Below are 15,480 nucleotides of genomic sequence, written 5' to 3' on the forward strand. Positions count from 1 at the left end.
GTTATGTCATGTCTTTGGTCATTTTCAATAAAATAAAAAATAAAACAAAAAGATGAATGTCTGATCTTACCCCAGTGTCTCCAGTTTACAGTGAGGATCCTTCAGTCCATCAGAGAGCAGCGTCAGACCTTTACCTCCTATTTTATTCCCAGACAGATTCAGTTCTCTGAGGTGTGAGTTTGATCTCAGAGCTGAAGCCAGAGCAGCACAACCTTCATCTGTGATATTACAGCTCCACAACCTGCAGAACAACAACACACACTTTAATCTCTCAGTTCAGCAGGAACTACACAACCACAGAGAGACTGAGATATCAAATACTAAATCTGTGAGGGTTTAATGCTTTTATTACTTTTGTTGACTTTTGCTTTATTGTGTGTTAATGTAAATTACAATCTGGAAAAAATATATGGATATTAATCCCTTTTGTAGATTTGCTGTCCTGATTAGGGCTGTGTGATATATCGCTTTAGCGTCGATATCTTAATGAGCACATCCGTGATCGTCACATCTCAGGAAGTGTGATGTCAAGCACAGGGAGTTGATCCGTGATCCGTACGGTTCAGAACGCATGTGATTCACGGATCGATTGCAAAGTTTAACCATCATAGAGTGAAAGTTTATCATCTGCATGTGTTGTGCTCGAGGGTCTGTGTGCCGCACTCACTGTTTTCTATTCACTCACACACACACACACACACACACACACACACACACACACACACACACACACACACACACACACACACACACACACACACACTCACACACACACACACACACAGAGAGAGCTGCGTACATAGACACAGCTAAAAATGAGTATTAGTGTGTGCAAGAATAGTTGAATATTTGATCTGTAATTAATATATATATATATATTAGTGCTGTCAATCGGTTAAAATATTTAATCACGACTAATCGCATATTGTCACGAGTTAACTCGCAAATAATCGCAATTTAAATCGCACATTTTTATCAGTCCTAAATGTACTTTCAATTAATATGTTTCAAGTTTTTAACACTTTAATCAACATGGATATGGACAAATATTCATGCTTTATGCAAATGTACGTTTATTATTATTGAAACCACACTCAGAGCATGAAGACTAGACATGTATCAAAGGTCACAGATGCTTTTAAAAGAACTAGTTCATGTCTCTTAAACCTAAGCTTAACAATTCAGAATAAGCAGTGATTTCTCTCATTTTAAGAAGATAAATAAAGGGAGTTTTAACACTGGCAGTTTAATTCAGAACAGGGCACAGTTCATATGAAAAATTGGTAATGTGGAAGCTGTCATGCGGACCTGAGAGCGCACCAGAACCACACTATACCTGGAGCAGGAATATAGTGCGGCCCCTTTAAGAGCTGGGATATAGTGCAGCCCCTTTAAGAGCTGGAATATAGTGTGGCCCCTTTAAGAGCTGGAATATAATGCGGCCCCTTTAAGAGCTGGGATATAGTGTGGCCCCTTTAAGAGCTGGGATATAGTGTGGCCCCTTTAAGAGCTGGAATATAGTGCAGCCCCTTTAAGAGCTGGGATATAGTGTGGCCCCTTTAAGAGCTGGAATATAGTGCAGCCCCTTTAAGAGCTGGGATATAGTGTGGCCCCTTTAAGAGCTGGAATATAGTGCAGCCCCTTTAAGAGCTGGGATATAGTGTGGCCCCTTTAAGAGCTGGAATATAATGCGGCCCCTTTAAGAGCTGGGATATAGTGTGGCCCCTTTAAGAGCTGGGATATAGTGTGGCCCCTTTAAGAGCTGGAATATAGTGCGGCCCCTTTAAGAGCTGGGATATAGTGCGGCCCCTTTAAGACCTGGAATATAGTGCGGCCCCTTTAAGAGCTGGAATATAGTGTGGCCCCTTTAAGAGCTGGAATATAGTGCAGCCCCTTTAAGACCTGGAATATAGTGTGGCCCCTTTAAGAGCTGGAATATAGTGCAGCCCCTTTAAGAGCTGGGATATAGTGTGGCCCCTTTAAGACCTGGAATATAGTGTGGCCCCTTTAAGAGCTGGGATATAGAGTGGACTCTTTAAGAGCTGGGATATAGTGTGGCCCCTTTAAGAGCTGGAATATAATAATAATAATAATAATAATAATAATAATAATAATAAGTTTTATTTATATAGCGCCTTTCCAGAGCTCAAGGACACTTTACAATAAACAAACAACAATAAAGCCAATTGACAAACAGAGTAGACAGAACAACAGTAGGCAATTGAGAGTGCAAGTATAATAATCCAGAAATCGGAGTGAAAAAAAAAAACAAAAACAAAAAATTTCTAAGACCTATAACATTCAGAAAAGAGGTGTGTTTTGAGCATGGATTTGAAATCAGAGATAGTGGCAACAAAACGGAGTGATCGGGGTAGGGAGTTCCATAATTTGGGTGCTATAACACTGAATGATCTGCCCCCCATTGAAGCCAGGCGATGCCGAAGGACAACGAGAAAGTTGGAGTCAGCAGATCGTAGAGAGCGAGTAGGGTTGAAGGGGAGAAGCAAGTTACAGAGGTAGGGGGGAGCAAGGCCGTGCAGAGACTTAAAAGTGAGAAGAAGAATTTTGAATTTAATACGGTAAGACACAGGAAGCCAGTGAAGATCATGCAGAATTGGGGAAATATGAGCAGAACGTTTGGTGTGTGTGAGTAGTCTGGCAGCAGAGTTCTGAATATATTGTAATTTGGAAATGGAGCTAGCTGGTAGGCCAATGAAAAGTGCATTGCAGTAATCAAGACGTGATGTGACAAACGCATGGATGAGTGTTTCAGCATCAGAGATACTGATAAAGGGACAGAGCTGAGCGATACGACGCAGATGGAAGAATGCTAATTTAGTGACGGAATTAATGTGAGAGTGGAAAGATAGAGAGGAATCAAAAATTACACCAAGATTTTTAACAGTAGTAGATGGTTTGATAAGAGTGCCAGCAGTCTCACAGGTGAAGTTGGTGGGAATTTTATTAGTGAGTGACGAAGGTCCAGTGAAAATAATCTCAGTTTTGTCCATGTTGAGTTTTAGAAAATTTGAATGAAGCCAATGTTTTATTTCATGTACACAAGCAGAGATTTTGTCAGTTGTGAATGATAAAGTGGATGTACAGGTAGTGTATAATTGAATGTCGTCAGCGTAAAAATTATAGTTAAAACCATGACGGCGTAGGATCTCACCAAGAGGTATTATATAGATTATAAATAATAATGGCCCAAGAATGGATCCCTGAGGGACACCTTGCTTCAGGGGGACAGTGGTTGAGCGGAAATTCTGAAGAGAAACGTAGAACAGTCTGCCAGAGAGATAGGAGGAGAACCAGGAAAGAGCAGCACCAGAAATACCCACATCCGAAAGGCGCAGAATGAGTAGTTGATGGGAGATGGTATCAAAGGCAGAGCTAAGGTCAAGCAGCAAAAGCATAGATAGAGAACCAGAATCACCAGAGAGAAGCAAATCATTAAGTACCTTAACTAGAGCAGTTTCTGTACTATGCAAAGGGCGAAAACCAGATTGAAAAGGATCGAAAGATTATTTTCAACTAGAAAAGACTGAAGCTGGGAGGCAACAGTATTTTCCAGTAATTTGGCTATGAAGGGGAGATTTGAAATGGGACGATAATTAGATAAAACTGTGGGATCAAGGTTGGGTTTCTTGAGAACGGGGGTAACAGCTGCAGTTTTGAGTGATAGAGGTAATGAAGCAGAGGTAAGAGATGCGTTGATGAAATGAGAGATGGGTGCAGAAATGACTGAATGGCAACGTTTTAGTAGAGTAGTAGGAGCAGGGTCAAGATGACAAGATGTAGGGTTAGATTTCAAGATTAACTCGGAGACAGAAGAGGGAGTAGACAGAGAAAAAAGCAGCAGGGATTGACCAGGTTGATTCGGCAGATTACTAGTGTTAGTGGCATCATTAAAGAGACACTGGTTTACGGCATCTGTCTTTTCAATCATGTGAGCTAAGAATGAAGTGCAGAGTTCATCAGAAGCTAGCGCAGCATGAGACGGAGGTTTGATAAGTTTGTTTATTGACTTGAACAATGCTTTTGGCCTGTTGCTTGATTTATTAATTGTAGCCGATACAAAACTGGAAAGAGCCAGATTCAGTGCAGATTTATAATTTTTCATATGTTCTTTGAATGCCGAATGGTGAACAGTAAGGCCAGTTTTCCTGTAGTAACGTTCAAGCCGTCTACCAATGGCCTTTAAGATACGGAGCTCAGGAGTGTACCAAGGAGACGAATGTGTGGAAGGGACACTTCTGGTCTTGAATGGAGCATGCTCATCTAAGATATCCGAAATTATGGAGTTATACTTGGATAGTATCAGTGAGGGTGAGGAGATATCAAAGACATCAGAGAGATTCGAAGAGGAAATAGAGGTACAAAATAATGAAATATCAACAGCTTTGAGATTGCGGTAAGATATGACAGTTGTAGAACAGTTTTTAGGGATAGGCAGGCTGAAACTAAAATCCTATATATAGTGCGGCCCCTTTAAGAGCAGGGATATAGTGCGGCCCCTTTAAGAGCAGGGATATAGTGTGGCCCCTTTAAGAGCTGGAATATAGTGCGGCCCCTTTAAGAGCTGGAATATAGTGCGGCCCCTTTAAGAGCTGGGATATAGTGTGGCCCCTTTAAGAGCTGGAATATAGTGCGGCCCCTTTAAGAGCTGGGATATAGTGTGGCCCCTTTAAGAGCTGGAATATAGTGTGGCCCCTTTAAGAGCTGGAATATAGTGCGGCCCCTTTAAGAGATGCGCGTTCCCTGTTGAACTGTCGGTATTGTGTGTGTGTGTGTGTGTGTGTGTGTGGGCATGTTTTTGTGAAATATAAGGACACAAATGTGAGTAATGACATGGGTATGACACCGGTTTTACAGGAGAGGGTTTGCATTGGCCATGTCCTCACTTTTCAAAATGCTTATAAATCACACAGGATGAGTTTTTTTTAGAAAGTAAAAATGCAGAATGTTTCCTGTGATGGGAAGGTTTAGGGGCAGGGGACAGAAAATACGGTTTGTACGGTATAAAAACCATTACGCCTATGGAATGTCCCCACATTTCACAAAACAAACGTGTGTGTGTGTGTGTGTGTGTGTGTGTGTGTGTGTGTGTGTGTGTGTGTGTGTGTGTGTGGAGTCTAATAAAGTTAAGCAGAAAGTATGGTATCTTCTGTAGGCTAGGCTATAACTGCACTTGTTTCAGAGTAATGTTAATGTTAACTCTTTTCTTTCTCTATTAATGTTTGCTGCTCCATCCTTTACGTCTACGGCTGATCTCAATTTCTCCAACTACGGGCCGCGGATCAAACAGAAAATGCGGCCGCCGCATAAATATGCAGACTTTGGCTGATTATACATTGAATTCTGCGATCGCATAATCACGTTTTTCTGGAGGGACTGATCACTTATCTATTCTCATCAGACATCTTCGGCTCATAGGTATTGAAAGACTCTCTAACAAAATCTGCTGAAAATACCACAGGTAAAAAGCAATCAGCATCACAAGAAGTGTGTACTTATTATATCTGCAGACAATAAACAATACAACTATGAATTATTCTTATCATTAACATCACTAATCATAAACGTTGTCATCATACCTTTCAATATATGATGACAACGTTTATGATTAGTGATGTTAATGATAAGAATAATTCATAGTTGTATTGTTTATTGTCTGCAGATATAATAAGTACACACTTCTTGTGATGCTGATTGCTTTTTACCTGTGGTATTTTCAGCAGATTTTGTTAGAGAGTCTTTCAATACCTATGAGCCGAAGATGTCTGATGAGAATAGATAAGTGATTTTTCTCTGGTGATTTTTCTTTGGTGTTGGTGTGTTTCTTTTGTAGTGTTTGGAAGGCTGTGAAATATCTTTAGCACTACACATTCTTTGCTTGTTCGTATGTTTGGCTTTGGGTTTTGTATATTTCTGCTCCCTTTTGTCTTCCTTTACTATGTTATGTCATGTCTTTGGTCATTTACAATAAAAAAAAAGAAAACAAAAAGATGAATGTCTGATCTTACCCCAGTGTCTCCAGTTTACAGTGAGGATCCTTCAGTCCGTCAGAGAGCAGCGTCAGACCTTTACCTCCTATTTTATTCCCAGTCAGACTCAGTTCTCTGAGGTGTGAGTTTGATCTCAGAGCTGAAGCCAGAGCAGCACAACCTTCATCTGTGATATTACAGCTCCTCAACCTGCAGAACAACAACACACACTTTAATCTCTCAGTTCAGCAGGAACTACACAACCACAGAGAGACTGAGATATCAAATACTAAATCTGTGAGGGTTTAATGCTTTTATTACTTTTGTTGATTTTTGCTTTATTGTGTGTTAATGTAAATTACAATCTGAAAAAATATATGGATATTAATCCCTTTTGTTGATTTGTTGTCCTGATTAGGGCTGTGTGATATATCGCTTTAGCGTCGATATCTTAATGAGCACATCCGTGATCGTCACATCTCAGGACGTGTGATGTCAAGCACAGGGAGTTGATCCGTGATCCGTACGGTTCAGAACGCATGTGATTCACGGATCGATTGCAAAGTTTAACCATCATAGAGTGAAAGTTTATCATCTGCATGTGTTGTGCTCGAGGGTCCGTGTGCCTCACTCACTGTTTTCTGTTCACACACACACACACACACACACACACACACACACACACACACACTAGGCCTGCACGATATTGGAAAAAAATTACATTGCAATATTTTTTCCCCAACGATATATATTGTGATATTGAGAGCCATCAATCCAGGCTAAAGTCAATAATTACCATTTCGTGATATTAATAATTTCCCTAATAGGCAAGTTTCATTACAAGTGACAAAAAGAAATGTTGGAAAGTATGTGCAAACATGAAACTAAACCTCCAGTAGGTGGCAGCAGGTGACCGTCTGAATGAGTGAGTCACTGAGTCGTTCATTCAAACGATTCATTCGAACGCTGAATCATTCACGCTTGTTGCTATGAGTGAGACGTGTTACGGGTATGCTGTGAACGATTTTCACTGCTGAAATAGAACAAAAACACTAAATATTGCATCTAAAATGTAAGCGTTCAGCGCCCAAGTCCCGCCCTCGAAAGTTCCTGAACTTTGAAAAAGTACTACCTCGCGAGCAGGGCCGTTTGGAGGGGGAAATATTTACCCGGAACTTCATTTAGACCCTGGTTCCTGCTGTCTAAACACACGAAGTACCACCCAAAGTTCCTGGTTCCTGGGTAAAGGTCCTGTGGTGGAAACGGGGCTCAAGTGATTGTTAATTAGTTGTTTATGGAGCTGTCATATGAAATCAGAGTCATTTTCAGTCGTGATGGTATTCAGGAAAACGCTCGTGTTGTGATTTCTCCTCGAGAGGCTGCACGAGCGTGAACAGCGCGACCTTATTATCGTCAGTTCATTATATATTATCCACTATCGATCGCCACTTACACTAAATAAATGCACAAACATTCCTGCATTTTGGTGATTCGCTAGTTATTTTTTTGTTTTAATCCGGCTCTTGTCCGTCAGGCAAGTAAAATTCTTTCACTTGTCCCTTCAAAACACCCACATGTCCTGGACAAGCGTTAATGTCGAGCCCTGCTTTGTATTCGTCGTAAAGAGCTTTGTGGTGCCGTTTTAAGTGATCAGACAAATTGAGCCCCGTTTCCACCACAGGAACTTTACCCAGGAACCAGGAACTTTGGGTGGTACTTCGTGTGTTTAGACCGCAGGAACCAGGGTCTAAATGAAGTTGCGGGTAAATATTTCCCCCTCCAAACGGCCCTGCTCGCGAGGTAGTACTTTTTCAAAGTTCAGGAACTTTCGAGGGCGGGACTTGGGCGCTGAACGTGCTGATTGGTTGAGCTGACGCAGCATTTTATTTCAACTCTGCATTTTTAAAAGTGTTTTGCGAGGTTCGGTCTACGTTCAGTAATAATCAGTCTTACACGCAGCGCTCATGTTGACAAGAGAGGAAAGTACATTTTTCTGAGGGGTTAACTTTTTATTTCGTAAGTTATGAAGATAATGTTGGAGTAATGACACAGCGTATATTGCCCCAGGCAGTTTTTACTTTAACTGCGCCTGATAGAAGAATTTTTTTTCTCTCAGATGATTATTTAAACAAATAAATAGCTTATAATATAATACGGTATTAGTCCTGGTGGCCGTTTAGAGTTGCTGTGGCTTCAGTTAACACACAGCTGCTGTTAACAACAGCGTTGACATTTTTGATGCGGCAGACAAACTGCTTATGTGACAAAATGATTGCGATTGAAAGTCATCACATGTAAACACCAGATCGGTTTAGATTAGAGCTGCAACTAACGATTATTTTTTCTGTCGACTAATCTAACGATTATTTTTTCGATTAGTCGACTAATCTAACGATTAATTTTTTTACCCTTTGAAATTTTTCAAAATTCTGTGGCACCCCCTCACATAAGTTACGCTAGAGGTGTAACAGTACAGACTGCTCACAGTTCGCTTTGTATCACAGTTTTAGGTTCACGTTTCAGTACAGTTTGGTATTTGCTATGTTCAGGGGAAAAAGGACTACTGTCAAATGAAAATAAAGAAAATAAGAACAGATAACTTAAATAGAAGCAGCAGCACAAATAAATACTATTGAGCAAAGATGAGAATAAAATAAACAATGCTTTTCAGGTAGGTCTAACATTAGTTTTTAGAGAAATTGAATGAAGTAATCAAAAGTAAAATAACCACACATTTAACTGTTTAATATAAAAAAAAAAAATCATTATTAAACTTACAAAAGCTATTCAGTCAGGAGCAGTGAGTGATGTCTTTATCTTTTGTTTGACATTAAACAGACAGAAGTGAAGGCTACTGCCCCTTTAAGACCCACGGGTAGTCGTCGTATTTTCTATATAAAGTTCACTTAAGGCATAGAGTAGGCTATGACATTTTGACATACTTTTTGTGAGTTTGTCCGTTTAAGCACAGGATTTGAAAGATAACTCAATATTTGCGCGCTTTGGGATGAGTGCACAAAGACAGATCTTCTCATTCGCGTCTTCTGGCTAACGTTACACGGGGGTGATGACGGTGAAAATGACTGCTCATACTCGGACGTACAGCAGCACTCGCATGCGTTTTATAAAGTTTACAAAGAGAGACCGTTTTGCCCACGTTTTTCTTTTATTATCGCTGTTGTTGTAGTGTATACCTGAGGAGTCAGCACGTATCCATCGACAGAAACATACATACAGCATTATTTTCAAGTTACAACCCATATTAAAGATGCGTCATCAGGTGTGAGATGAACCGAAGTGTAAGTGCGTCCCGGCATCTTTTGCTCGGGATCCCGGTTGGGAAACACTGGTCTGTATTGATTGACACCGCGCTGGTTTGTTTAGAATTATAATGAGCGCCGTGACCGCGCGCTGCCGCGTGATGAAGGCGTGTCGCAACTCTGTTATTCAACTGCTCTGGTTTTAAAAGCTATGTCACACTAAATGCGCCAAAATGCAATTAAACTTGTTTTACGGTCGATGCAACCCACGTGTGTGTGTGTGTGTGAGAGTGAGTGAGTAAGAGACGCGCAAAAGGGCGGAGACGGAGAGAGAACTTAAGAAATGCAGCTAAACGAATATGCGTGCGTCTTTTAAATAGCGTAAAAATGAATGAATGACGAATGTGGCGGCCGTTATTGATTATGTGGCAGTCGGCCACAAATTAGTCTATGTGTGGGAAAAACACTGTTTGGCCTCTGTTTAAAGTATTCCCATACTTTTGATATTCGCTGTCTAGGTTTTTGTGATAGAACCAGGAGCAGAAGCCAACAGGCTTGTTTGAGATGAGCAAAATCTGCGCAGAACCGATCACCGGTGATGTTTATTTTCATATAAAAGCAACAGAACTTAAATTACATCCAGTTTATCAGCAACAGAGCGCACGAGTGTGAATCCCGCGATATCCGCAACTGATCTCGCAGGTGTCTGATCCACTACGAGAGGAGAGAACTGTCCGGCTGGCCTGAACTTTATTCACTCCTCCCCTCACTGCAGCCGCCTAGTCTCGCCTTTTTTTCAGGCGAGGCAAGGCGCATCTCAAACAAGCCTAACATTACGCGTGATGAACGTCTGACACGACGCGTCGACGCATTTCACGAACGTCGACGTATTTCCGTAGTCGACGTCATCGATGACGTCGACGCGTCGTTGCAGCACTAGTTTAGATAACGTCTCATGTAAACAGTCCACTAAATCTTTCAATCGGTACACACACAAATGATTACTGTCCTTTAGGGCTGTCATTTTTGAAAAAAATCTAATTCGAACGGAATTAAAATATCAAGCAATGCATTCGAATATATTCAATTATCTACAACGCCGTCATCTCCAGCAGCTGGAATGTGTTTACGGATGCCATAGGTTTTATAAAAGCTATTCATTTGTTGTAAAGTGTAATAATCATCTCAGAAAAAATAAATTCTAATGTCAGGCGCAGTTGAAGAAGTTAATGATTGTTTGCTTACATAGGCTTAGGGACAGTGTCATTATGCCAACATTATCTTCATAACTTCTTATGAAATAAAAAGTTTATCCCTCGGAAAAATGTAATTTCCTCTCTTGTCATGCTTGGTGCATGAGCGCGACGTGTGCTCTTCAGTGGTGAAGGCGCGCGCTGTGTACATCACATAAGGACGCACACTCAAAAGTAATCCGGTCAGGTCATTTACATGGTGAAATGTTTAGTTTGATCGATTCATGAAAAGGTTTATCCACCCATCTCAAAACGATTACAATTTCATTCAGTTTGGGCATTTTTATTACGATTGATCAGGTGTTTATATGGAGCATTTTCCTTCAGATTTGACTTTTAAACAGATTACAGTTCTCCATGTAAACGCACCGACAGTAAAAACAATTGCGCTACATGGCACTTTAAAAACCGGATAGTTTATTTATAGTTCGATTACGGATATTTCACGTCATCTTCGAATGCATATCGAAAAGTGACAGCCCTGGTCCGTCACTGGCTTGGAGGAACAGTCGCGTGCAGTCCTACATCACCGGACTAATTTGCCTAATCTTCTCGGAACTTTATCGCGGTCGAAACGCAGACAGCTGCAGGTCTGGGGGGGAGAAAAGTTCCTGTAAAAAAGTTCCTGGTACAAATTGTTCCGGGTAATTTTGGTGGAAACAGGGCTTTGGTGGTGTTTTCTTGTTTTGTGGCCACAAGACACTCCATGCAAAGTACCTCTTTTTGTTCAACATCCTCCTTTATGTAGCCAAAATAGTCCCAAAAAGATGATTTCTGGTACGAACCTTTTTTTTCCCTCTTCGTCGCACATTTTAGCAGTGAATGTTTGGCCGTGAGCGGTGAGCAGCGGCACAGCGAACCAATCACTGTGCAGGCATGAGGAACGTGCATGTCACTCCAGCAACAAACTCGTGTTTACTGTGTGCTACCTTAATACACCATGGGCTACTACCATAAAAATACTACTACCCTTCACATCGCATGTTCCGGCGATGTGACTATCGCACACGCGCACATCGCGATGTCGATGTTAAAACAGAATATCGTTCAGCCCTAGCACACACACACACACATACACACACACACACACACACACACACACACACACACACGCGCGCACACGCGCACACACACACACACACACACACACACACACACACACACACACACACAGACATAGCTAAAAATGATACTATTAATTAGTGTGTGCAAGAATAGTTGAATATTCGATCTGTAATTAATATATATATATATATATTAGTGCTGTCAATCAGTTAAAATATTTAATCACGACTAATCGCATATTGTCACGAGTTAACTCGCAAATAATCGCAATTTAATCTCACATTTTTATCAGTCCTAAATGTACCTTCAGTTAATATGTTTCAAGTTTTTAACACTTTAATCAACATGGATATGGACAAATATTCATGCTTTATGCAAATGTACGTTTATTATTATTGAAACCACACTCAGAGCATGAAGACTAGACATGTATCAAAGGTCACAGATGCTTTTAAAAGAACTAGTTATCCACACTATATTCCAGCTCTTAAAGGGGCCGTACTATATTCCAGCTCTTAAAGGGGCCACACTATATTCCAGCTCTTAAAGGGGCCGCACTATATTCCAGCTCTTAAAGGGGCCGCACTATATCCCAGCTCTTAAAGGGGCCGCACTATATTCCAGCTCTTAAAGGGGCCACACTATATTCCAGCTCTTAAAGGGGCCACACTATATTCCAGCTCTTAAAGGGGCCACACTATATTCCAGCTCTTAAAGGGGCCGCACTATATTCCAGCTCTTAAAGGGGCCACACTATATTCCAGCTCTTAAAGGGGCCGCACTATATTCCAGCTCTTAAAGGGGCCGCACTATATTCCAGCTCTTAAAGGGGCCGCACTATATTCCTGCTTTTAAAAGGGCCGCACTATATTCCAGCTCTTAAAGGGACCGCACTATATTCCAGCTCTTAAAGGGGCCGCACTATATTCCAGCTCTTAAAGGGGCCGCACTATATTCCAGCTCTTAAAGGGGCTGCACTATATTCCAGCTCTTAAAGGGGCCGCACTATATTCCAGCTCTTAAAGGGGCCGCACTATATTCCTGCTCTTAAAAGGGCCGCACTATATTCCAGCTCTTAAAGGGGCCACACTATATTCCAGCTCTTAAAGGGGCTGCACTATATCCCAGCTCTTAAAGGGGCCACACTATATTCCAGCTCTTAAAGGGGCCGCACTATATTCCAGCTCTTAAAGGGGCCGCACTATATTCCAGCTCTTAAAGGGGCCACACTATATTCCAGCTCTTAAAGGGGCTGCACTATATTCCAGCTCTTAAAGGGGCTGCACTATATTCCAGCTCTTAAAGGGGCCGCACTATATTCCAGCTCTTAAAGGGGCCGCACTATATTCCTGCTCTTAAAAGGGCCGCACTATATTCCAGCTCTTAAAGGGGCCACACTTTATTCCAGCTCTTAAAGGGGCTGCACTATATCCCAGCTCTTAAAGGGGCCACACTATATTCCAGCTCTTAAAGGGGCCGCACTATATTCCAGCTCTTAAAGGGGCCGCACTATATTCCAGCTCTTAAAGGGGCCGCACTGTATTCCTCCTTCAGGTATGGTGTGGTTCTGGTACGCTTGCATAATTTAAACCAAAATGTGCAGTTACACAGTTTAACTTCTTGAACCTGATGTTGTTAAACTGAATATACAATATTCACATAAAAAAACAAATTGTCTACGGTATCTTTCTTCTATTGTGTGCAGATTCACTCCGCTACAAAAATCACAGATATTCTAGAATTATTCATTCTTTTCAAATAGAGCGATTCAAATAATGGTGAAATTGTATTTATAGCACAATATATATCGCAGAAAAACAAAATATCACAATGTACATTTTCCAATATCATACAGCCCTAATACTGATCCAGGTGTGACTTCAGTTTGAAAAAAAAAAATCAGGCCAAATTAGTATTACATTGACAACAAAGAACAGAAAAGCACATCAGTACACACACACACACACACACACACACACACACACGATCGTCTTCAGACTTACTGAGCTGATCTGGAGGCTTTAACCACAGGCAAGAGCTTCTGTAGTAATTCATCCGGTGTCGTGAGGTTTTGGCCTTGATTGTTGCTCATGTATTTCTCTAACTGAAACTCATCCAAACTCTCAGAGGTTAATAAAACAAAGACGACAGCTGACCACTGTGACGAGGACAATCTGGTGCTTGAAAGACCTCCAGATCTGAGACACTTCTGGATTTCATTCACGAGAGAGTGATCTCCCAGTTCATTTAAACAGTGGAACAGATTGAGGGATTTCTCTGGTGAGGGATTCTTTCTTATTCTCGTTTTAATGTATTCAACAGTTTTTCTTTTGCTGAGCGAGATGTTTCTAACATCTGTCAGAAGAGTTTTCAGGAGCTTCTGATTGGACTCTCGTGAGAGACCCAGAAGGAACCGCAGGAAAAGGTCCAGATGTCCATTTCTACTCTGCAGAGCCTTGTCCACGGCTCTCTGATGCAGGTCAGATATCGTACGACACTTAGGCTCTTGTTTTGAGGTGAGGTTTTCATTGAGCACATCCCTCTTGTCCAGCAGGAATGAAAGCAGCACATAAAGAGCCGCCAGATGCTCCTGAATGCTCAGATGAACAAAGCAGAAAACTTTCCCCTGATACAAGCCCAACTCCTCTCTGAAGATCTGAGTGCACAGTCCTGAGTACACGGACGCCTCTGTCTCATCAATGCCACACTCTCTCAGGTCTTCCTCATAGAAGATCAGGTTGCCCTTCACAAGCTGCTGGAACCCCAGTTTGCCCAGTTTGAGGATCATGTCTTCATCCTTCACTTTCTTCTCATAGTCCTTCTCATGCTTGATGTTGGACTGAATAATCAGGAAGTGTGTGTACATTTGAGTGAGAGTCTTAGGGATCTCTCCACTCTCTGCTTCACTCAAGATCTTCTCCAGAACCGTGGCTGAGATCCAGCAAAACACTGGGATGTGGCACATGATGAAGAGGCTCTTCGAGGACTTCAGGTGTGAGATGATTTTATCAGCCAGACTCTGATCGCTGATTCTCCTCCTGTAGTATTCCTCCTTCTGCGGCTCATTGAAGCCTCGTACCTCAGTCACTCGATGGACACACTCAGACGGGACGAGATCGGCTGCGGCGGGTCTGGAGGTGATCCAGATGAGAGCCGAGGGAAGCAGATTCCCTGCAATGAGGTTCGTCAGAAGCACGTCCACTGAGGCGGATTCAGAGATATTACACAGCTTCACATTAAAGTCCAGAGACAGACGACACTCATCCAGACCATCAAAAACAAAGACAACTTTATATCCATCACTGAATGGTTTCATTTCTTTGGTTTCAGGGAAAAAAACCTGCAGAAGATCTGAAAGGCTGAGTGTTTTGTCCTTCATTAGGTTGAGCTCTCTGAAAGCAAGAGGAAATATGAGCTGGATGTCCTGATTCTCTTTCTCTTCAGCCCAGTCCAGGATGAACTTCTGCACTGAGACTGTTTTCCCAATGCCAGCGACTCCCTTTGTCAGCACAGTTCTGATGGGTTTGTCTTGTCCAGGTAAAGGCCTAAAGATGTTAGTGCATTTGATCTGTGTGTCCTCTGTTACTGCTCTCCTGGATTGAGTCTCAATCTGTCTCACCTCATGCTCATTATTGATCTCTCCACAGTCACTCTCTGTGATGTAGAGCTCAGTGTAGATCTCATTCAGCAGTGTTGGGCTTCCCTGCTTCGCTGTTCCCTCACACAGACACTCAAACTTCTTCCTCACATTTGATCTAAATATCTTTACGGCTTCGGCATGTTGAGCGTCACGGCTGTAAGATTTTAAAAAAAGGAAAATAAATTATACATACATTGTATCAGGTTATTGTATTGTGTAAGGATCTAAAGCTAGTGTTATACTTTCTGCGTGCGCGAGGATCCACTAAGATCCAC

At 41.7% G+C, this 15,480-nt stretch overlaps 1 protein-coding gene across 1 annotated transcript in view; it reads right to left on the reverse strand.

Moving 5' to 3' along the window:
* LOC137072824 (NACHT, LRR and PYD domains-containing protein 3-like) overlaps positions 1 to 15,480 on the reverse strand; it is a 65,221-nt gene that overhangs the window by 19,989 nt on the left and 29,752 nt on the right. Inside the window, exons 8-9 of the mRNA XM_067440780.1 lie at positions 13,569 to 15,359; positions 71 to 241 (exon numbers count right to left, since the gene is read on the reverse strand). Coding sequence (XP_067296881.1) covers positions 71 to 241; positions 13,569 to 15,359 — 1,962 coding nt within the window. The remainder of the gene's footprint in view (positions 1 to 70; positions 242 to 13,568; positions 15,360 to 15,480) is intronic.

The sequence above is a fragment of the Pseudorasbora parva genome, chromosome 4, assembly GCF_024679245.1.
Source record: "Pseudorasbora parva isolate DD20220531a chromosome 4, ASM2467924v1, whole genome shotgun sequence".
Lineage (NCBI taxonomy): Eukaryota > Metazoa > Chordata > Actinopteri > Cypriniformes > Gobionidae > Pseudorasbora > Pseudorasbora parva.